This window comes from Anser brachyrhynchus (genome assembly GCF_964034855.1).
Source record: "Anser brachyrhynchus genome assembly, chromosome: 23".
NCBI lineage: Eukaryota > Metazoa > Chordata > Aves > Anseriformes > Anatidae > Anser > Anser brachyrhynchus.
In genome coordinates, this window is record NC_137716.1 from 7,135,822 (window position 1) to 7,157,997 (window position 22,176).

The 22,176-nt window shown below is 61.9% G+C and overlaps 2 protein-coding genes across 4 annotated transcripts; both read right to left on the reverse strand.

The window, feature by feature from the left end:
• Window positions 1-3,214: 3,214 nt before the first annotated feature.
• On the reverse strand, window positions 3,215-10,615 carry ABHD17A (abhydrolase domain containing 17A, depalmitoylase). The gene is made up of 5 exons (XM_080565584.1): window positions 10,436-10,615; window positions 8,464-8,967; window positions 6,198-6,392; window positions 5,143-5,322; window positions 3,215-4,212 (listed from the first exon to the last, which is right to left on the reverse strand). The coding sequence occupies exons 2-5, from the start codon at window positions 8,775-8,777 to the stop codon at window positions 3,987-3,989; spliced, it is 915 nt and encodes a 304-aa protein (XP_080421710.1). The 5' UTR covers window positions 8,778-8,967; window positions 10,436-10,615; the 3' UTR covers window positions 3,215-3,986.
• Window positions 10,616-12,313: 1,698 nt separating this feature from the next.
• LOC308181866 (AN1-type zinc finger protein 5-like) lies at window positions 12,314-21,973 on the reverse strand. 3 transcript variants are annotated; one of them, XM_080565614.1, is made up of 8 exons: window positions 21,805-21,960; window positions 21,319-21,486; window positions 19,609-19,670; window positions 19,169-19,342; window positions 17,666-17,759; window positions 16,821-16,939; window positions 15,049-15,159; window positions 12,314-13,102 (listed from the first exon to the last, which is right to left on the reverse strand). In XM_080565614.1, the coding sequence occupies exons 4-8, from the start codon at window positions 19,317-19,319 to the stop codon at window positions 12,954-12,956; spliced, it is 624 nt and encodes a 207-aa protein (XP_080421740.1). In that variant the 5' UTR covers window positions 19,320-19,342; window positions 19,609-19,670; window positions 21,319-21,486; window positions 21,805-21,960; the 3' UTR covers window positions 12,314-12,953. The 3 variants fall into 3 exon arrangements, with proteins under 3 accessions (XP_080421740.1, XP_080421741.1, XP_080421739.1); XM_080565615.1 differs by lacking the exon at window positions 19,609-19,670 and having other exon boundaries at window positions 17,666-17,756; window positions 21,805-21,973; XM_080565613.1 differs by lacking the exon at window positions 19,609-19,670.
• Between the last annotated feature and the right edge of the window lie 203 nt (window positions 21,974-22,176).

The following is a 22,176-nucleotide window of genomic DNA, read 5'->3' on the forward strand; positions in this document are numbered from 1 at the left end:
CCGCCGGCCCCGCAATCCTCTGGTGGGGACGGGACGCGCTCCTGCAGAGGGAGGAGAGAAGTGAGCCGGGAGGGGAGGAAAGCGGGCAGGAGCCTGGGGGAGCCGAGGGGTCCCCAAATCCGCGGCCATGGGAAGCGGCAACCAGCCCATGGCCAGTGCCAGCCAACGGCCCTGGCGCTGCTTCTGCCCGGGGGGCGGTTTGGGGTGCGGGCAGAGGGACGCGCACATGGGCAGCGCCGCGTGCCGGGGGTGTGCGTCAGTGCGTGGGTGCACACGAATGGGTGTGCAAACCGAGGGGGTGAGGAGTGTGCCACTGAAAAAGGCAGCGTGGGGACTGCGTGTGTGTGCACGTGTGCGCGTGTGCCCCCGTGGGTGTGCGTGCAGGTGTGCTCACCTGCCTGTGCACCCGCCTGCGGGCGCACAAAGCGCACAGACGTGAGTGTGCCGAGCTGTGTGGGTACCCCCCATGGGTGCACACCCGCAGAGGCCTGGCCCAGGAACTTGCCGGGACCAACCCGCCATAGGGGGACCCCGGGGACCCCCAGGACCCCACCACCCCCTGCAGTGTGGGGTGGGGGTGCCCCGGCTGCACCCCGAGCTCCCTCCTGCCCAGGACGCGATGCTGCCGCCGCCGCCGCCGTCTCTCCCCAGGGCCGGTCTCTGCTCCAGGATGCTCGCAGCAGCGTTCCTGCCCCAGGGCAGGTGGGCCCTGCTCCCCCAGCGCCACCGCTGTCCCCATCCGCTGCTGTCCCCACCAGCCCCCAGTTCGCTGCCTCACTCACCTGGTGGGGCAGAGCCGGGTGCTGCTGCCAGAGCATCGCGTCCTCTCCTCTCCTCGTCCTTCCCTTCCCTTTCCCCTTCCCTCCATCTTAGCCGGCGCCGTGCAGAGCCCCTCGCCCCGGCTTCCCTCCTCCAACGCCCTCCTCAGTCCCCAGCCCCAGCGCGGATGGGACCCTTCCCCGCTGCCCTTTTATACTGTCTTTGTACATATGACAAGCACGTGAAAAACCAGAGCAGGGCTTGGAAAAAAGCTCCTTAAGACGCTTGAATTCAGTTTCCTGGATCCCATGACTGAGCTCGGGCTGTGAGCGGGGTCTCATGACTGTGGCACACAGGCCCCGGCCGTCAAAAGGCTCCTTTATGCCCCAAAAGCCTTAAACCCCTCTTGGCCGGTCACTCGGCGAGCCCCAGGTCCTCCGTGCCCAGCCTGGGCCGCAGCCCCATCGGCACCGGCATCGCGCCTCTGCCAGGGGCGCCCCAGCAGGGCCGTCCTTGTCCCCCGAGGAGCTCCGAGGTGTCTGGGGCGTCCCCTCCCACAGCCACTGCACGCACACGTACAGACGCACACACAAGTACAGACGTACAGACGTGTACAGACACACACGGGTACAGACGTACACACTCCCCAGCCCAGCCGTGTGCCCGTGACTGCAGCAAGGGGAGCAGGAGCCGCGTTTGCTTCCAGGCTGGGGGCTTCCAGGTGGCCCAAGGGGACCCCCTGCCCTGTCCCCTCTTCTGTGCTGAGGGAACCTGGGCACTTGGAGGCCTGACTCTGCCCTTTGCCTCCTCCACGCCCTGCAGGTTTTGGCCGGGTCCCCCAGCGGCACACCCTGGACACCAGACCCTGTCCCACCCAGCCCGTCTCCCTCCCCTCCCGGTGTTCCCAAACTGCGGCACCAGCAGCAGGGCGAGAAGTGACATCCCAGTGGTTCCCAGCCCAGCGTGGCCCCAATGGTGGGGGACACCGGGCCCAGGACCCCTGAGGTGGGTCTGGCTCAGGCATTTTGGGGTCTCTGCAGCTCCCTCCTTGGGCCTGTGTAAGGACCAAACCCTCTCGACCAGGACCAGCAAAGGGTCCGGCCCCAGAAAGCCCCAATCTCAAACCACTGGGGCGCCCTCACTGGGTCTAAACTTTATGGATTGAGCTGAACTTTTCTGCCTTTTTGCTTTTTTCTTCTCTTAACTGAGACGCAGCAAATACAACCGCAAGCTGCCCTCATGTCCCCCCGAACCCCACCGCCAGCCCCGGGACGTCCCGCCGGCGATGCAGAGCCGCTCCAAAGCATCCGCAGCTCAACAGGAAACAGGCAGCAGTAAGAGGATAAAAATACACTCGGTGCAAACAAAACACCTCTGTGCCGGGATTAGGGCGCTGCGGGCTGCTCCAGCCCCGCTAATCGGGGTCGGGGCTGGCGGCACTGCCGGGGGCCGGGGGCAGCGGGGCTGGGTGACTGCAGCGGCTTCCAGCACATGCGTGAGCCCGAGGCTGTCGCAGCCGCACGGCGAAATGAAGGGAAGGCTGGGGGACGCTCAGGGAGAGCTCGGGCATCCCAGCTGCCAAAATCCCCCGGGAGAAGGGGAGACAACCCGAAGCTGCCCCCCAAATCCTCCTCTAGTGCCTGCAGAGTCCCACTGCCAAGGGTCCCCCCACCTCCATCACACAGCAGAGGGGACGTGGCTTCGGATGCCACAGGGGCGCTGGGGGCAGCAGCTGAGGGGTGCGTGGGGAGCAGGGACCTCTGTGCCCCCCACCCAAACAATAGGGGCATTTGAGCGCTCCGAGTGCGGGGCCACAGCAAGGCCCCACCACGAGGCCCCTCTGAGTGCAGCTTAAGGAGATTATCGCTCCTCACATGAGCGATAGGAGAAGGGGACAGGAGGGTGACAGGGACACAGCGGGGAAACGGCGCCTAGGAGGCCCCCGAGTCCCCGCTGGCAGCAGGAGAGCCAGAGCGGTGCTTTGTGGTTTGGGCCAGCGACGAGGGATGTGCGGGAACACCTCAGCCACTTCCAGCAGCTCATCCCGGGGCGATCTCGGAGCAGGCTCACACCCCAAAAGCACAAACCTGAGTGCTGTGTCCTTGTGTGGGGCAAAACAGCCCCATCCCCAGGCAGGAGGGGGACATCCCACGCACCCATCCCCGTGGCCAGCGCACGCCCCCGCAGCCCCTCGCTGTACCTGGAATCAGAGGGGACCCTGTGCAGTCAGCAGCACGGCTGGGAGCAGAGCCGGTCAAAAACAAGATTTGCCCCCGCTTTCCCTCACAGACCTGAGGGTGATCCCAGGAGGGGGGCCCACAACAGCCCCCCCGCAGTGGGGACACATCCAGGCACAACCCAGGAGAGGCATCGGCTGCTGGGGGGAGGGGCTGGAACCGTGGGGCTGGGGCAGGGGGAGCAGCCCCAGGCGGCCCCGGAAGGGTGCACGCAGGTAAAATGTTAAACCTCAGCTCTTTATTTGGTGCCCGGTTTCCTCACCCCGCTCCCCGAGGGAACCGAGAGCAAGGTGCGGGGGAGAAGTGTCAGAGGGGGAGACCTGAAGGCAGGCAGAGCTCCGAGAAGGCAGAGCAGGGCCAGAGCTGAGGGGGCATGAGGCAGAGGGCACCCCTCCACGCATCCCCAGCCTCCCCTGGGGAGGCAGCTCTGTCCAGCCAGAGCCGAGCACCGGGCACCCTGCTGCCATCACCAGTCCCAGAAGGCCCCTCGGGAACAGGAGCTGCCACCTCCTCCGTCCTGCAGCGGGGCACACAGCACGCAGCGACGCTGGGGCAGGGGGGGACAGGCTCCCGCCCTGCTGCTGCCCCCGGCCCAGCCCCTCTCCAACTCGCCTTATTGCTATAGTCAGAGCAGCAGAGCAGCCAGGAGTAATCGGAGAGTTTGTTCTTTTAGGAGAGGGGACAAGGACGTGTCCGAAGCCGAGGATTCGCCATCAGGAGGGTGGGCTCTTGTCTGTCCGGGGAGGGGGGGAAGGAGTGAGCTGCCGTCTCTTGCCAGCCCGGCCGGTGGTGCCGGCAGCGCCAGGGCTGACGCAGGGAGGGAGGAGAGCTGCGCCCGCGTCCCGCAGGAAACGCGCCGTCTGCTCAAGCCGTCTCCCGAGGCTGAGGCTGTACAAACTCACTGTACCTCCAGCAGAAGGGACCGGGGGGCGCTGGGAGAACGGACGTGCACGCAGAAACCCCCGTCCCTCCCCGCTCCCCGCCCCGCGGCTAGTTGCGTTGGCTGGCCAGCTCCTGGGAGATGAATTTCCGAAGGCGCTCGAGGTACTGGCTGTACAGTTCAATGTCATTGTGCCCGGCCCCATCCACCCACAGCGGCTCCACGGCCTTGGGGCAGCGTTCAAAGAGTGCCAGGCCATGGGAGAAGTCGATGACTTCGTCCTCCGTGCCGTGGATGATGAGGACGGGAGAGGTGATTTTGGAGATCTTCTCAATGCTGTCAAGAAGGTGGGTGGGGAAGAGACGAGAGAGGGGGTGAGCACAAGGATCGAGGCACCCCGGTTCCTTCTGCCCCCTGAAACAGCCCCTCAGGTAAAGGCACCAGGAAATGCTCTCTGATCACAGCAGAGGGCAGGGATGCGGAGCTGCCGCTAACGCTGAGCTCCGGGACAAGATCCCCGCCAGCGTGACAGACGAGGACCAGACAGCAGTGACAACGGCCCCACGGGACCCAAGCAAGGCCGAGGCAAACCGCTCCAGGACAGCGTGATCCTGCATGGGGATCAGCCGTGCCGTGCTGCGGGGCAGGGAAGCGCGGCTGTTCTCAGCCCGGCCCCCGAGGCCCCGGACACAAAGGCCGAGTGAGGCCGTCGGGACGCGGAGCGTGGGCTGGGGGCTCCCAGCCACGGCTTCCAGCTCGGGGAGCGTCCCTCGGGCCCCGCTGGCCTGGCTGCAAGGGAGAGGCAAAGCAGGAGCTCGTCCTGCCTGGAGACACCGCCCCAGCCCTCCTCAGAGTGGGGGGAAGGAGCCCAAAATCCTGCCCTTGAGGGAGAGACAGGTCCCAGAGACCCCCCCCAGGGACTTGAGATACGCAGTGAGGGGCCGGGGGGATGGCCCCAGTGCTGACAGGCAAAAGGGAGAGGGTGGCTGAGAGGTGATGCCACCAGGGGATGTGGGGTGGACACACGGCATGGCCCTCAGGAGGCGGCACAGCAACCGCAGGAAGGGTTACCGATCCCCCTCGTGGGCCTCAATGCAAGGCAGGAGGATCCTGAGGGGCACGTTTAAGGCTACCATAGGACACGGGTCCCCCATTTCCCCATAACCCCTCTTTGCGGTCAGGGCTGGTGGTGAGGACAGAGCCGGTCCGGGCACTGCCCCTCCAGAGGTGAGCCGCGCCCCAGTCCCTCGTCCTCAGGCCACCTACTTGGGGAAGGCATCGAACCAGTAGGTCTTCTTGGTCTCGGGGAAGGCGACTCTCATGCCAGAGGTGAGCGGGGAGTGGAGCACGATGGCAGCGCACTCGTAGCGGGAAGCCAGATCAACCGTGGGCACCGTGCCGATGCTTTGTCCGTACAAAATGATGTTCTCCGGGCTGATCCCGTACCTAGGAGAGGAGAGGGCGGGTCGGTGCCCACGCGTCGGGCAGCGGAGTCACGTCGCCAGGAGACGCCTGCTCCGGCCACGGCACAGGCAGGGTGGAAAACGAGGGAAGGCAGCGGGGACAGCCCCAACTCCTCCAGGCTGTGCCCAAAGCAGCTGCCCTGCATCCCCAGCCGCCTGCTAACGCTGTAGCAATTAGCGCTAATTAAGAGCCGCACACAGCTTCCCCAGCTGGAGCGCCAAGCCCCGGGATAATCGTGTCTGGGAGGCGGAGGGGCTGTCCCCACCACGGACCCGGGAGCCGCCTGGGCTGAGCGGCCGGGTGAGCTGTGGGGGTGTCAGGGCCCAGCCTCGCTGGCAGCGGGGTGTGGGGGGGGGTCACAGCCCCCCGGGGCAGCAGCCAGACCTCGGGCAAGCTGCGAGCCAGGCCCGGCTCCCACCAGGGCTCGGCTCGGGCACGACGGAGCGCAGCTTGTGCCAGCCGTGGGGACCACCGCGTCCCCGTGAGCCTCGAAGCGGCCACCCCGAGCAAGGCCAGACCCCGCAGCATCCCCACAGCTCTGGGTCCCCCCCGCCCGCAGGCTTTCCGGCCCCCCCCCGTCCCGTTCCGAGCAGCCTGGGCCCCTCTCGGGGAGATTTCCTGTTTTCCAGAGCTCCGGCCCGCAGGGTTTTCCCGGCGGCCTCGGCAGCTGCACGCGCCCCCGCCAGGGACACCTCAGCGCTCGTCACCGCAACGCGGCGGTGGCAGACAGCGATCACACGCCGCCCCCGCGCACCGGGGAGCCTGGAGCCACGGCGCAAGCACGGCGCTGAACCCGGCACCCCGCGCTGCCTCCCGACCCGAGCCCGCTTCGTCCTGCCCTCCCCGGCCCCGCTCACCGCGTCCGCAGCGCCTGCCACGCGGCGTCGATGTCGGAGTAGAGGTTCCTCTCCGAGGGCTTGCCCGTGCTGGCGCCGTAGCCCGAGTAGTCGTAGGAGAAGATGTTGCAGTTGATGCGGGTGCCCAGCCCGATGTAGAAGCTGCTCATCTGCCCCAGGTCCACGGCGTTGCCGTGCGAGAAGAGCACCGTGTACCTGCAGCGCCGGGGCGAGACGGGCACGGAGGGTTAATGGGGGACGCTGCCGGGGTGCCCGGGACGTCCCTTTTGGAGACCGAAAGCCAAAGCCCAGCACCCAGAGGGCCACAAGAAGGTCCCCGCGACAGCCCCGGCCCGAGCCCAGAGCTGCCCCCGACCTCCCTCACCGCCCGGGGCTCACTACCAGTGGAAACAGGCAGCCCATGGGCAGGATGCTTTTGTTGGAAGTTTTTGAGTCTATTTTTGGTAGAAAGCTCAGGATTTGGGGCCATTCGCCCAATGGGGATTTAAAGTACGGATTCTGACAGCAGCTTTTTTTTCTCTCCTGAGCCTGGCAAGATACCAGACCTTGGGAGAGAAGTGAATTGTGGGAGTGACAAGACGCAAAAAATTTCCACCATAAGGGGAAAAACAATGTTAATCATAAAAATTAACACTAATAGCGCGCTGATGGAAGCTTGGCTCTCTCCTGCTGGGGGGGGAGACTCGTTGCTGAGCCCTTGCAGCCAGCAGCAGATGCCCGGGGCCAGGTCAGGCCCTCACATCCCAGCCCAGCCACCCCGGTTTGGCTCCTCTGAGCAACGCCCGATGGCCGGTGACCTTGCCAGGGCAGGAGCAGGGGGACAAAGAGCACGACGGCACGGAGAGGAGAGCGAGGGCAGGACCCAAGGCCTCTCTTCTGCTTCTGGATAACTGAGCAACAACGAGCTCCGGTTTGGCTTTTGCACCCTCCAGGCCGGGCTGTTAGCGCTTAGACTTCGCGGCCTCACGTCGGGGGGCGGCACACCTCGGCGCTGCCACGCCAGCAGCCAAGGCTCCCCAGGGAATGCAACCCCTCCATCCAGGAATGGAAGTTAAAAATAAACGCTTGAAATCCAGCAGAGCTAAACCATGGCAACAGAGGGCTCGGGGAGCCCCGGGAACCGGGCGCGCTGCGCAGCCCGAGCCACTGGGTGCCGGAGGAGCGGCCCCGACGCGGGGACAAAGCCGGCCCCGGTCCCCGGCCCCTTCCTTGCAGCCTCGCAGCCCGCACCGAGCGCCGCTTCCGCAGGCGGGCTGGGGGGACGGCGCCAGAGCCCGCGGGCGCAGGCAGGCGGATGCGCAGGCAGGGCAATCCTGCCACCGGTTTCCTCCCTCTGGGGACCTGCGAGATGACGGGGCCGGAGCCTGGAGCAGACATCCCCGCGAGGCAGCCACCCCACCTGAACCCGCCCCGGGGCGCCGCCAGCTCGGGGAGCAGCTGCCACGCGCCCAGCCCGGCCGGGGGGGCTCCATCTCCACCCCACGCCCGCGCTGCCCCCCCGCCACCTGTCCAAGCGGATCCCAGGAAGCTGCCGTGAATTCCTGGAGGCTCTGCCCGAGGCGTTTGGCTCCGCTGTCTGTGGGGAGACCCCAGCCCCTCGGCAGCTCCATGAGGGGTATGAGCGGGGGCTGACCCCAGGCCATCAGAAACGGCCACTGCGCACGGTCACATCCTCCCTCCCCGACGGAGCAACTGCACATCAAGCTCTTCCCAGCTCACGGACGCGCAGGGCGACGCGGGGCAGGTTGTGCCTAAATCCCTCCTGGCTTTCACCCCTATTGCTCCTCTCCTTGCAGAATCAAACATGCCCAGCCAATTAGACCAAACGCGCAAACGCAGCCTGCGAGGGCTCACGCTGACGCCCCGCGCTCAGTGCAATCCTCACGCCGAGGCTGGGCACGCACCCAGAGCGTTGTGTCACCGGTGTGACACCAGAAGGACACCTCTCGGGCGGCCCAGGGGACGCCGAGGTCCCGGTGGCCTTCGGCTGCGCCTCGACTCGCTCCCTCGACCTGCTCGCTGCCGTTCCCAGTTCAGCCACAAGCCAAACAGGTTCTGAGAGCTGAGCTCACCCGCGCCGCCGGATGCCTCCGAAGCCCCGCGGCAGGGCCAGCTCCTTCGGCGAGGCGCCGGGTCATGCTGGGGTGGGGAGGTTGCCGCCTGAGCAGGACGGCCCCGAGCCCTCCAGCACCTCCGCAGCCCGACGTCCACCAGGCCGGGGTCAGACCGGCGGCAGCGCCAGGCCGGCACGTCCGCCGCCACTCACCTGGCGCCCGGCACGCAGCGGACGTACATGCAGCCGATGCGGTTCCCTCGGCTGCTCTTGGTGACAAACACCTCGATGTTGTCCAGCTCCCGCTGGGAGTACTGGAAATCCGCCCGGTCCTTCAAGTGCAGCTTCCACCGCCCCGCGGCGCCGCCTCGCAGGGAGCTGGTGCTGGTGCTGCCGACGGGCTCCGGCTCGGGGACCACGGCGTAGGTGGGCTCCGGGGGCAGGAAGGCCAGCTTGGCGGCGATGCGGCTGGGGCACGGGGGGCAGCAGAAGAGGCAGCAGAGCTGGCTGATCGACAGCCCGTTCATGACGGCGGCTTGGAAGCCGGGCACGGGCGCGCCGGCAGCGAGGGAGGATCCGAGCTGGACAGAGGCTGGCGGCGGCCGGCGGAGGCCCCGTCCTCGTCACAGCTGCCAGCGGCGGCGCGGGGCGGCCGGCAGTCCCTGGAGGGCCGTGGGTCTGGGGGGGGCGGCCGCCATCCGTCTGTCCGCTGGCAGCCTGCGGGAGGGACAGACGGACAGCAGTGAGGGGCTCGCGGTGCGCTCACACACACGTCGCGGCGCTTTGTCGCAAGCGCAACCCGCGGCCACAACCAAACCCGGCCCCCACGAGCCCCTCGCCCACGTGTAACACCCTCCCGCCCCACGCTGGTGCTGAGCCCCCCGCACCCAAAACCATCCCCCCCCCCCCCCCGGTGCTTTCTGAGCATCCCCCATCGCAACCCCCGCAGGGATCTGCGGCGTCCTCGCGCCAGCCCACGCCGGGGAGGCGAGGACAGCGGCGGGGGATCGCACGCGCGCTCCGCGGCAGCCGCACGCTCGGTGCCACAAAGGACGTGGCCCCTTGGTGCCCCCCCCCCATCCCTCGGGGTGCTGGCACGCGTGTGTGGCTGGAGGGCAAAACTCCTGAATAAAACAGTGAAAGGAGGGGGGGTGAAAAAAAAAAAAAAAAGCAACTATTTTCTGCAAGTTTGGGCACAGGCTCGCGGCTGAGGAATGTCAAAGCAGCCCACACCCCAAGGAATTCGCTCCATCTGCTTCCGAAGGGCTGGGAAAGAGGAGGAAAGGGTGGAGGGGGCGGCTGCAGCCTGGGGAGGAGGCACGCACGGAAATATTCGGAGCAGAAGGACGCCGCTGCCCGGGCCCCATGCTGGGAGCTGGACTCGGGTCCCCCCCCCGGGACCGGCGTGGCCACGGGGTTGCATCCTGCACAGACCAGCGCCGCGCTGTGCGAGCCGGGGCGGAGTGCTGAGCACCCCGGTGGCCACCGATGCGGGGTGACCGGTGGCCACGCCGGGCGAGCGGCCACGCAGGCAGGCGGCGGTGCCCACGGCTGTGCCGTGCCCTCACCTGTGTCACCGCAGTGGGGGGGGGGGGACACACACGCACCCCGGTGTGCCCGGGCCGTGGGGGGGGGGGGGGGGGGGGGCGTGAGCTGGCCGCACACGCAGCCGGACCCCCCCCCCCGCACCCCCTGGATGGTGCTGGGGGCACGTCCAGGGACACGCTGCGGGGGGGGGGGCTGGGAAGGCACCGAGCAGTGCAGGGCACTGACCCCCCCCACCCCCCGCCCCACAGCAGGACGCGGCCTGGCACCCCCAGCCCCCCCCCCCCCCCCAACCCCCGGGCTGAGGGGGGAAAATATGGGGGGGGGGCGCCTGTCACTGCCCCCCCCCCCCCCCCGGCTTCTCCTGGAGCACGCAGCGGCCCCAGGCCCCCCCAGTAGTCCCCAGGACCCCCCCCCAACACCAGGCCCAGCCCCCCCTCAGCCTCAGGACCCCCCCTTCAGCCCCAGAGCCCTCCTCAGCTCCAGGCCCCCCCTTCAGCCCCACGAACCCCCTTCAGCCCCAGAACCCCCCCACCTTCAATCCCAGCCCCCCCACTTCAACCCCAGGCCCCCCCTCAAGCCCCCCTCAGCCCCAGGCGCCCCTCTCAGCCCCATCCCTCCATTTCCCCCCCCCCGCTACCTGCACATGCCGGGGCTCCGCCGCAGCGCAGGCCTGGCTCCGGGCTCCCCTCAGCCCAGCTCGGGGCTCCCCCCGGGGCTGCCTCCTCCGGGCCGGGCGGGCTCGGGCCGGGCCGGCCGCTGCGGGCCGCCGAGGCGGGGGCGGCGCTGCATGGCGGCCCCCCCCCCTTCCCCGGCCCCGCCCGCCGCCGCCGCCGCCGCCACCGCCGCCGCCGCGCGGCGGAAGTGACGCCCACGCCCCGCCCGCGCCGCGCGCCGCCCGCGCGCCCGTTGCCAGGGCAGCGCCGCGCGCCCGCGCTGCGACTGCGGCGTGCACCAGGGCTGCGTGCAACTGAGCTGCGGTGCAACCGGGCCGCGCGCAAACGGTTCCCGCAACCGCTGCGTGCCAGCGGGCTGCGTGCGACCAGGCTGCAGTGCAGCAGAGCTGCGGTGCGACCGGGCTGCAGTGCAACCGCTGCATGCAGCTGAGCTGCGGTGCAACCAGGGTGTGTGCAACCACCGCGTGCGACTGCTGCGCTCCTCCCTGCAGAGCTCGCACCTTCCCAGCGCTGCACGGCTGCTCCCCCGCAGCAGTTGCAGGGCCCCCCAGGACGTTGCACTGTCCTGCCCCTCGTGGGCTGCAGGAGGCAGGCTCTGGCGAGACGGGGTCGCACCCCGCAGACCATGCAGCGAGGGGTCCTGCCCTTCCTGGGCACCAGGGAGGTGAAAGGTGGTCTTGGGGCCAGGAAACCAATGCTGGGGGTTCCCTCGCAGCGCGTGGCCTTGTCCCCAGGCTGCAGCATCGCCCAGGACCCCGTCTGCAAGCCCTGCAGCGCGAGGCCCTGCACAGCCCCGCTACTTCTACCAGGGCTGTTGCTTGCACCGCACCCCACTTGCTGCTGGAGGTGGGGAAACTGAGGCACGGCGTGTCGAGGGCAGGCACACGGCCACGGTGCCCCCACCGCCCCAAGGAGCCCCCCCGAGCTGCCCCTGAGCGGAACACCCTGCCCATGGAGAACCTCGCCCAGCATCCAAGCAAATGAGGCCGTATTCGTATTCACATATCCGGGCTCGTACTTTCTACAAGGAAGGAAATAAAAAAAAGGGAGGTGGGGGGAAGCTGGTGGCTGCCCCGCTGCCCCGGGGCCTTCCCTGTCCCCTCCACGGCCGCGTTCCCTCCCCAGGGGCTCACAAACTTTGTGCAAATGGCGATACCTGGTGCTTGGTGCAGGCAGGGGAGCCAAGCTGTGCTTCCCCGCGCCCGCTGGCAGGCCCTTCTGGAACCTCCGCACCGCACTTACAAATGGGGCAGGATTCCCACGGGGCTCGCTCAGCGCCAAGGCTCATTCCCAACCAGCACAACACCGAACCCCAGGACGCGGAGCCGCGCTGGCAGCCCCGGCACGTCCCAGCAGTAAAACGTGCCGCCGCTCACGCGCCCTGGATGACACCTCCCAGAAGTAAAACCTGAGGAAAACGTTGGCGAAGGGCAGCTGAAGCGGGGCAGAGGCTGCTGTTGCCCCCTGGGACCCGTTGGGATGTCAGTGCTGGTGAGACTGCCAGAAGCCGGTGGTCCCAGCCCTGCTTTCCCCAGAAGCGGAGCCCTGGTGTCCCCCGTGCCCCTTCCCTTCCCTCCCAGAACCCTCTGTGTGCGTTTTGGTGTTCCCCAGATGCTGCCACGTGTGGTTCTGAGCTCCCCAGAGCGCCCTGGGTGCCCTTCTGTGTTCCCCAGGGCTCTCCACGTGCTTTCTGGAGAGCCCCGGAGCCTCTCTATGCACTTCTGGGCACCCCAGACCCCTCCCTGTGACTTTGTGCCTGCCCCAGAGCCCTCTGCATGCCCTTCCCCACGTGGAGCAGTGCTTGCTTCCAGGTCCTGACCTGTGGCCGGAGGGTGTCTGTGTCACGGCAAGCCACAAAATAACTTTACTGTGCCACACGCTGCAGCTTAAGGATGCAGTTGCTTCAACAACAGCTTCTCAAAGGGAAGGGAGGGGTTTAGGAGGCATTAAAACTACAGAATCCGCTTTTCTGCGTCCGAGACCGAACACCGCTCGGCGGGCAGGGGTGGGACTGCTGCTGGGAACCCTCAGCTTCCCCTTCTGCGTCCCGCAAGAGGAGACGGTGGGGCAGAAGGAGGGAAGTCTGGGGGCAGCTCAGGGCTCCAGCCACGAGCCCCAGGCAGTTTGCAGGGCCTGGAGCTGCGGGATGAAGGGACGGGCTGGCGGTCCGAGAGCTGCTGCCCGCGCCCACGCGCTGCCCCGGCAGAAGACGAGTGCCAAGGTGGCACGTGGAGCGTGTGAGGGCCGTCATCCTCGTGGGAGCTGGACAGAAATGGATCGGCTGAGCCCTGTAGGACTGCAGGGAGAGGAGGAACACCATGCTTCTGCCAAGGAGGTGCAAGGAGCCACCCTGTCCAGGTGCTGGTTTGCGTGTGCTGCTGGATCCCCATATCCACTGGTGGGGCTGGGAGGAGGAGGGAGGCTGGGAGGACGGGGGGAGCACCAGGCCACCAGGCTGTAGTTCGCGCCGCTCAGCCCCGTTCACAGCTTCTGGATCTTCTCAGCTACGACGACGGGGTTCTCCTTCCGGATCTTCTCAGCGGCTTCTGCCTTGTAGTCATAGGGGCAGGCGTGCATGTCTGAGTACCGGTGAATGGCACAGAACAGGTTCCCGCAGCGGCAGTCAAAGCCTGGGGGGAAGAAGAGCAGAGACAAAACCACGTCAGTCACCATCCAGCAGGGCCCGGCCCTCTCCTGCTACACCGTGAAGCTCCACAAACGCAGAAAGAGGAGGCCGAGCCAGTGAGGGGGGGTCTGTGCCCTCGCTGGGCGAAAGGGAGCTGGGGTAGGGCGCGATCTTGGGCCGCAGTTTTGGTCTCCTCTGGCCGAGCCGCTCTCAGGGCTGCTGTGAGCACACACGTGCTCCGGGCAGGCCCGGCTGTCACAGCGGTGGGAAAAGCTCCCCAAGCAGCTGCTCTCCTCCTTCCCCAGGGCCAAGGGATACGCTGGGGACCGCAGAGAGCCAGATTTCTAACCCAGGCCCTGAGCAGGCAGCCCGAGCTGCAGCCGAGCCCTCCAGAGCATCACGGCAGCAGCACCTGGACTGGCCAGCAGTGAGGTGGCGAGCAGCAAAACCTTGACCTCATCAGCATCACTTTCAAGCTGTTTAGGCCTTAAAAGTCTGTAATTTAGTCACTTAGACACAGTGCTGTCCAGAAGTGCGACCGTTATCACAGCACACGGGGAAACTGAGGCACAGAGAAGGGAAGGGATTTGCCGCAGCACAGATCAGCTCCCCGTTGCGCTGGCAGCGAACCACGCTCTCCCTTGCAGCACCTACAGGCTGTACAGATCCCAGACGCAAGGCTCTGAGGTGCCACTTTGCACCTATTTGAGAAAACCCGTTTTATCCTAAATGCCTTGAATTCTCAGGAGTTCCCTGCATGTTGATTCCTACAGGAGAAGTGACTTCTGAGTCTGAAGCTCTTAAGGAAACACCCATCCAGGAAATCTATCCTCCCTGCAGATCTGAAGGCTAGGCACAGCCACGAAATAACTTTACTGTGCCGTACTCCGCAGCTTAAGGATGCTTCAACAACAGCTTCTCAAAAGGAAGGAAAGGGTTTAGGGGGCATTAAAACTACCGAATCCACTTTCCTACATCTAAGACCAAACACTGCCTTCCCTGCAGCCCCAGCCTTATAAACGTGCATTTATTCTATGACAGTGCCCTCAAATCTCCAGGCTCTGAAGTGCCAGGTGCTGGACAAACCTTCTGGGCCAGACTCTGCCAAAGCAGCTTACATCGATGAAAGCAGAAGTGCAAGTGCAGCTGCTGACTGCTGAACGCACTAAGGAGGCTAAAGAGGAGAGAGCTCTGCGTGAACAGCGTGACCCGCGCAGCGCTAGGGTTAACTTCTGCCAGGGAAAACTAAACGCCAAGAGTCGGTTTAGGGGAATGATGCTTTTATTAACAAATTGCAGGCAAGTTAACTGCTTCACGAATTTCCTTTCCAGGGCCAGTTTTCCCAGTGATTCTACAACTGATACCAGCCACCCGACACCACTGCAGCACCTCTCGCTATTTGGCTTCACAGGCTCACCGCTGAGCGCCACCCTGCTCTCAGAAAGCTAACGGCACAAGTCAAGCAACTTGAACAAACAGGATGAGTCCTGGAGTGGGATTTTCAGTTTGAGTCTAACTCCCTTCATATCAGTATCACCAAGGTTTTGCTGCTGATTTGAATAGGAGCAGAATTAGATCGACAGCGAGCACTGCCTGCCTTTGCTTCTGCAAACAGCTTTTGCCAAGCAGCAGAAATAACCCCACAGGCACTGCTCCATCCAGTTCTGCAACCCGGAATTCAAGGGCTGGCAGGGAAACTGTGACGAGCGTCAGATCCCCCACGCTACTGCCAGGGACAGCTCTGTTTGCAGATCAGAGTCCTCTTCCCACCTCCCCTATGGCACCACGTCTTGCAGATGTGAAATACTTTGGGGAGGTATACCTCCAAGCACTGACCCACGCCAGCCCTCTGAACTCGGGCAGCATCACAGCACGAGGTGATCTGTTTGCAGGGCTACGAAACCCGACTGCTGAGGCTGCAGGCAGGTTTCCTCGCAGTCAGGGTCTTACCAGTCAGCCCTATCTTCTTCCGGCATGTGAAGCAGCGGTTCTTTTTCTGTTTCGGTTTTTCCGAAGATGTCTTGCTCTCAGCTGTGTTCTGGGATGTTTCGAGGAGAGCACCTGAAACGAAGACCAGGGTTTTGTTACCTGTCTCGATGAACTAAGCAACACGTTCATTTTATTCCTGTAGCCGCTTGATTCTGGGCCTGTGCCAGACAAACACCTCCACCTGCACGCTCTGGCCCCGACAGTTAACAGCCTGCAGACATCAAACCCCTAACTGAGGTTTGTCGTCTTCCACAGACAGAGATCTGTGTGCCTCACGCAGCTTCACGTTCTGTTTCAGTTCCCTAAGTCCAAGACTCAGAAACACCACCAAGATATTAAGGTTTAGCTAAGGCATACATAAGGCAACGTGACGCTGTTTAGCTCACGCTGAGAAAAGGTAATGCTAAGAATTACCCGGTGCTTGCTGTAGGTTAAGAATGCACACAGACAGTCAGCTTAGCTGATGTACAGTAATACAAGTGCACATCTGAGCCTGGAGTTAATCTTTGTTTAAAAAAAAAAAATAAAATTAACCCCTTGTAAGTACTAGTAATTATTTTTGTTGACTCTTATGTAAGTGTTCCTCGTATGTAGGTCTCCGAATGCTTTGCACAGATACTCATCGCTGTCTCTAATCTACCAAAAGGAAAACTGAGCTCTGAAAGCCAGATTGTTAAAGGTCACTGATGCTTAGCAGGATTTCCTACAGCACCTAAGCAGGCTAGAGTCAACAGGAGGGAGGAGCTCCAACTGCTAGAAGATACACACCTGCAGCGCACACGGCGCTGAAAACCAGGCTAAGGAGACCAACAGAGGCAGAGACAGCTTTGTGGATCTGACCCTAAACAACTTTCTAGTAACCCCACAACCAGACGAGAGGGGCAGGCTCTTTCAAGTCTCTCTTTGACTGAACAGTCTCTCACCTGCCTGTTGTAAACTGCCTCCTGGGCTTGCGAGCAAGGGATTACCAAACAAAAAACACACAATCACACGCAGCGACTGGAGCCTTTGCTGCTTTTTTTTAAACAACCAACAACCCTGTGTTTGTTTTTTTTCTTAGCTTTGTACACAAGCAAACTGTCAGTTTTAGCTAAAGGTGGGTGCCTCCAATGCAATGTCACTGGGTCACAGCTCTGCTGCAGCGTGAAGTCTTGCCTTGTAACAGATCAACCAGAGGATGTGTCCTGCTGGCCAGTGACACCCACACTGCTCTACCACTTCGCCGTATCCTCTCTGCAAACAAACTGACAGCGTTACGTCCCTCTGAGGAGCAGGGATGCCTCCGATCACACAGGACGACGCCTGGGCCACCAGCTGCCCTTGGCCACCATCACAAACACTGCTCCAGGGTCTCAGCTCCTCTCCCAGCACGACGCTGGATCCATCTCTGTTCCTCCCTCGAGAGCTGGCACAGACCTGCAGCGTGCAGCTGACAACAGCCATGCAGCAGGCTGTGGGACGCTCTGGGCTTCCTGCCATTCACTAAGATAGGCGTCATGGAAGATTATCCTCCTGCCAGCGAGCTGGGGGCTGGCAGACACTCAGCGCTCAGCCCACGAAGCAATCTCTATCGGCCTGCCTTCGGGGACAGTGTTTTCTCTCCCTGTTACCTTCACTGCCAGTGGCTAACAACTGTCCCCTGGACTTACTGGCCAGTGTTGTGCTTGCTGCTGAAACTGACTTGCTACATTGGTGTCATCTTGACTTGTGCAAGGCCAAACCAATCAGCCTACCTGATGAGGAAGATGCTGATGTGCCTTCTTCTGTCTTGATGAACCCTTCCGTCTCGCTGCTGTTTTCTTCTCTGGATATGCTCATGGCCGTCATCTGATGGGTCACAGGAGTCTGAGCGCTGGGAGCATTTGCAACAAACAAACCACAGAGCAAACACAAATATTTTCCTTGATGAACAGTGAGGTGGGAGAGATCTTCAGCTCATAAACTTAGATGCACTATACTTGGAGGGAGCTCAGGAGTACAGTAGGCCAAATGCCCTTAAGACTTGGGATCAAAGTTCTTTATAGGCACAAATGTGTGATAATCGCAGTTTCATTTTCTACCCAACTATATCTCAAAGCCAAGGCAGCAGCCCAACAAACAAGACCAAGGCCAGGGAAACACAGTTATGAGTCATGACTGTAATGTAATGGGAGAGCTCAAGAAAGTAGTAGTAGCGTCTTCCTTCCTACCAAATATGACTGAGGTCCCTAATTCCGCTCTCGCAGCTTCCAGACTGGATCACCACCAGGTGCTTTCACTTAGGACTGGGTTGAAACCGAGCGGTTTACCATAGCTAGCGACGGACACGGTGCACTGGCTGTAAGAGAACCAGGCTGCAGGAGAACCAGTTTACTACGGGGTGTTAATTTACTACCGACCTCTGGTACCTGACTCTGAACCAGTAATCATCGTCAGGAACATCTCAGTCCTCCAGTTAAACCAGGGTCACAGTGAACTGTGTTTGATCCAGCCTGTTTTACAGATTTCCTTGGCCATGCACAGGATGAGAGCCTACCCCTTGTGTCCCAGGGCCGGTTGGTAGCACGGCTGTAGGGAACCCCCCAGACTACGCCCCTACCTGGCTTTCACATCCTCAGGCGTGGAGTCTCCCTCTGCATGCTGCCCTGCAATCGAGTCTGACGCCATGGGGCTGCTGTTGGGACCACTGGCTGCTAAGAAACAAGATCACAATCTCAGAAAAGTTTTAGAAAGGTTAGCAAGTTCCTCAGGTGCTAGGAGAAAGCAGGATGGAGCATTTCCAGCAGGCTCCTGCTCCCTACCAGGAGCTGGCAGAGTGCAGGCAGGCTGGGATCACTCCCAGCTCCCCTGTTCTTACACTCTCCCCTCCAAATTTGTGTGTAGGTCTCTGTGGGGACAGAACATCAGGCCAAATAGACCTTGCCATGACCCGGTGCAGCTATTCTTACACTAGATCAGGAATGGCTCCTTAATCAGGATCAGAGCAACCTTCTGAAACGAGGTGCTCATCTTCCTGAGAGCCAAAGACCTCATTTATGGAGATCTGCTCAGCTCCTCGGGATCTGTTAGCTCCTTTTTGAGGGACGAGTGTTTATTCACAGCAGTTGTGCTGTGTACCTTCCACTACTGTGTTTTTTTAAACATCTGGCACAATCTGACTTCAGCCACCCATGACACCTCTGGCACTCTTTGATCTCCCTTCTTTTCCTTCAGCATTGCAAAATAAATGCCACATCAGCACAAGTATTCTCCTATCAGTATAAATTAAAGAGCTGTAGTACCAACATCCCTCCAATCCAGTGTTATTTTGCAGCTTCTCTTAAGTATAAGAACCAGATCCCCCTCTGCTGAAAAGAACTGGCTTGAATAGAAACGTGTTGTTTTATGTCATTCAAGGATCTAAACCAGGGTGTTTAGAAAAACCCTTTGCGATTAATCCTTTGTCAGCAAGAGCTGCTATACATTTTGGGTGGCTAATTCAAGCAACGCCATTCTTACGCTCAGGAACAAAACTAGAGAAGATCTCCAGAAGGCGTTTCTCACTGGTGTTATACAGTCAGTACAGGGGGCATCTGCACAGACTCTCAGCAAGAGAAAACCCTGCTGCTGATGCTAAGAGCACCCCTTCCGTGTGCCTAGTTTCTTCCCAACTCACTGATATGTCAGCTGTGCTTAGCTGCAAGAAACAAAGCTTTTATTTCATTGGTTTTGCCTATCAAGCTTGTTGAGAAAATTACGCAAACTCAAAAGGCCAAAATCTTCCCAAATAAAATTCTATCTGTTTGGAGGGATCTGTCATGGTTTCCAGCAGTCGCCACGGAGCTCAGGGAGAAGGTTAGAGCTATAAATCTGTGCCACTGTTAGAGCAAGTGAAGTTTTACAGTTTACTGGAAGGTGCTGACTGAGATGGGGTTTCACAAACAGCTGGGACTGGGAAGAGAACAACCAAGAGAACAACCAACCCTCTTACAGGGAACAGAGGTGGTTTTTTTTGGGGGGTGGGGGTGTAAATCTGCTGGTGGCCAACACCAGTATCATGCTCTAACCCAGTTTGCATCCAGGCACTTATTTAAGATAGATTTCTTGGACAAAAATCCTCTACCTGATGGGCTTATCCGGTCACTGCTCTGTTGCCTCTGCAGAAATTCCTTATAGCAAATGGAGCACATCCCATTGGTTCGGGGGCTGCCATAAAATCCACAGCCAGTGGTACACAGCAGAGGCACCTGGGTTTGGTTCGTCTCTTGAGCCATTCTTTCTCCCTCAAGACACCAAGCTAAAAACAGGAATAAAAATGAGACAGCTGTTACGGTCAAAGAACTACTTCATTGTATGCTGCAGCTGATCAGGAAGGAGCACAAAGGATCCCAAGAGCCTGGTTCCTGCATGCACACAACAATGCAACCCGAGCCCCTTGAGCTAAAGATACAGAGGGCTTGTAAGCAGCGACAGAATACACGACTCAGCTGCCACAAAGCCTGAAAAGTCAACAGGAGTCCCTCCACACCACAGAGCTTGCCAAACTCTCTGTAAGATACGCACGTAAGGCCTGAACGATCCGCTCTCAAACGTAGCAAGTGCCATCGCAGCATGACTAATGACTCCTGCAAACACCGGAGCAACAAATACAGGTCAAACGGCCAGCATCCAGGTTAATTAGTTACAATCTGCGCTCAGCAGCGTTCATTTTCACTACCAGACAGTTTTAGTTTTTTAATTCTCAGGAAGACGATGCAAGTGATTCAAAAGGAACCTACTGACTCTCAATTCTGACATATTAAAGCATTTCCTGACATATGCTGGTGGATACGGAGAACCGAAGGTTTCTATATTTAGGCTGGAAATAAGAATAAGGCTTCTTTCCATCAATAAGGTGCGGTTCTGGAACACCTCCCTAAGAGGAACAATAGAAACAGCGATCCTACTTTCAAACTGAATCTTACTCTCTGGATCCCACGGTGTCACCTACATACCCAGGAGCTGACCCCTTCCAGCCACATGCATTTACACGGCCAGACTGCACTGCACCCTCTAAACCGTAAGCAGTAACTCCCGGCAACAACAAAAAAAAACCAAATTCCGACGGAACAAAGAGATACAAAACATAAAACACCATCAGTAGCTGGAATTATGCACTGTTCTGCAGGCAAGATCCTGCTTCCAGGGTAGCACCGACCAGTGCCCCAGCACTACAGACAAACACCAGACAAAAAGGAGCGTAGCACCCAGCCCCGAGTGGCAGGACGCGTTCTTTCAGCTGTGACGGAGCCCTGCAGCAAGGATTTCCCCCTTCCCTCATCCGCGTTTCCTCAGGAAGCACAGCAGAGCCAGCTTCCCCGGCCTGGTCCCTTTGTGTGAACAACGTGGCCGCGGCCTGTCCAGCCTTGGCACATGGACGTTCACAGGTGGCTCTCGCTTGGAAGTGCCCTAGCAAACACGAGGCGCTGCTCCGGGGAGCTCCCAGCAGCGTGCCTCCTTCTCCCAGCATGGCAGACACACAAAGCATCCACGGCTTCACAACTAACTCCACCACTTTCTTTCACGCACCCACAAAACTTGCTCTGCAAAGGGAATAAGGTGACGGGATCATGAAATAATAACCCCCAGGAGCGCTCCTGTGGGAAGGAAGTGAATCAGCTCTGGTTTGTTCCTCCTTGTCCTCAGCTGTGCGATAGGAATCTCAGCTCTGCAGCTGGGGTTTCCTTTGCAGAGCTCGGACCAGTGTTCCCGTTACCAGACCTGGAGTTCCTCAATCCAGATCAACCTCTCCTTCAGCACAAGCAGCCGCAGGAGCCTCCTCCGCATTCAGTTCCCCTGTCCGGGCTGTACAAAGGCTGTGGTTAGCACAGAGCAAACCTGAAAGGCTGAATCCCCATGACTGCAACCAGGTGTCAACCACCACCACTCACAGAATGATTTTCATAAGTCGTTTCTAATTTTGAGTGACCCTAGAGACAGAAATAGAGGATTGCTGCTACATTTGACAAGTTTAGCTATCCCTCAGCAAGCTGCCTTACCTAGCCACCCACGGGCAGCCCGCAGATGGTCACAAGCGCCAAGCAGCACATAGCCTTACTGCAAAACCCACTGAAATACAGAACCTGAGGGGAGATCTGACCTCTTCCCCTTTTGCTGCTCCGTCCATGAGCCAGCCCCCGGCGCAGAGGCAGCCTGGAGGCGGCACCAGCGCAGGGCTGTCGGAAGCCAGGGCTAACACCACTTCTCGGCCACCCAAAGCCCCAGTCCACTCACCCAACGGGCCTCCCGTCCGCCGCTCCGCTCAGAGACGTGTCCACGCTCGGGGCAGTGGAGCCCCGAGGAAGCCACCCCGCAGCTGAGCCGCTCCCTGTTCGAAGGCCAAGGCCGCCCCGAGCTGCCCGTGACCGAGGAGGCCGCTGCGAGCGGGCTGAGACCCCCAACCTGAAAAAGAAACCCCAAACCCAAGTCACGGCCACGGTGCGCAGGACCCCTCCGGGCCCCCACCAGCTGCCAGCAGCGCAGGGCCCGCAGCGGGGAGGCCTCGCAGGGCGCTGTGGAGCCCGTCCCGAGCCCTCCGCGGCCTCGCTGGCCCCGGGGGTGGGCACGGCGGGGGGCCCTCCCCGGGCCTCGCCCCCAGCCGCGGCCGGGCGCCCGCTCCCCGCTCGCTGCAGAAATCGAGGCCGAGGCTTTGCGGCCTACGCGGAGGCGGCGGGCAGGGCCGCGGCCGGGCCGAGCCGGGCCGGGCCGGGCCGCACTCACCGGCGGAGGCGGGCGGCCGCCGGGCCGGGCCGGGCCGAGCAGGGCCGGGCCGGGCCGGGGGCGGCCGCCGGGAGGCTCAAGCGGGCGACGGGCAGGGCGGGCGACCGGGAAACATGGCGGGCGCGGCGGAGGGACCGCGGCCCCCGAGCGCCCTCCCCCGGGGAGGGCCCGACCGGGCGGGACGGGACGGGACGGGGAGACGGGGCCGGAGGGGAGGGCTGGGGACCCCCGGGCACCGGGCTGGGGAGGGCTGCGGACCCCCGGCCGTCGGTTTGGGGACCCGCGGGCACCGGGCTGGGGACCCCCGGTTATCAGTTTGGGGACCCCCCCCCCCGCCACCGGTTTGGGGACCTCCGGGCAGCGGGCCGGGCA

Coding starts and splice junctions, on each gene's coding strand:
- ABHD17A (XM_080565584.1), bottom strand. CDS start 8,777: ATGAACGGGCTGTCGATCAGCCAGCTCTGCTGCCTCTTCTGCTGCCCC. Junction 6,393..8,463: donor CGCTGCGTGCCGGGCGCCAG/GTGAGTGGCGGC, acceptor CCGGCGCTGCAG/GTACACGGTGCTCTTCTCGC. Junction 5,323..6,197: donor TGGCAGGCGCTGCGGACGCG/GTGAGCGGGGCC, acceptor CTCCTCTCCTAG/GTACGGGATCAGCCCGGAGA.
- LOC308181866 (XM_080565613.1), bottom strand. CDS start 19,319: ATGGCTCAAGAGACGAACCAAACCCAGGTGCCTCTGCTGTGTACCACT. Junction 16,940..17,665: donor CCTGAGGATGTGAAAGCCAG/GTAGGGGCGTAG, acceptor AAATGCTCCCAG/CGCTCAGACTCCTGTGACCC. Junction 13,103..15,048: donor GAAGAAGATAGGGCTGACTG/GTAAGACCCTGA, acceptor TCTTCCCCCCAG/GCTTTGACTGCCGCTGCGGG.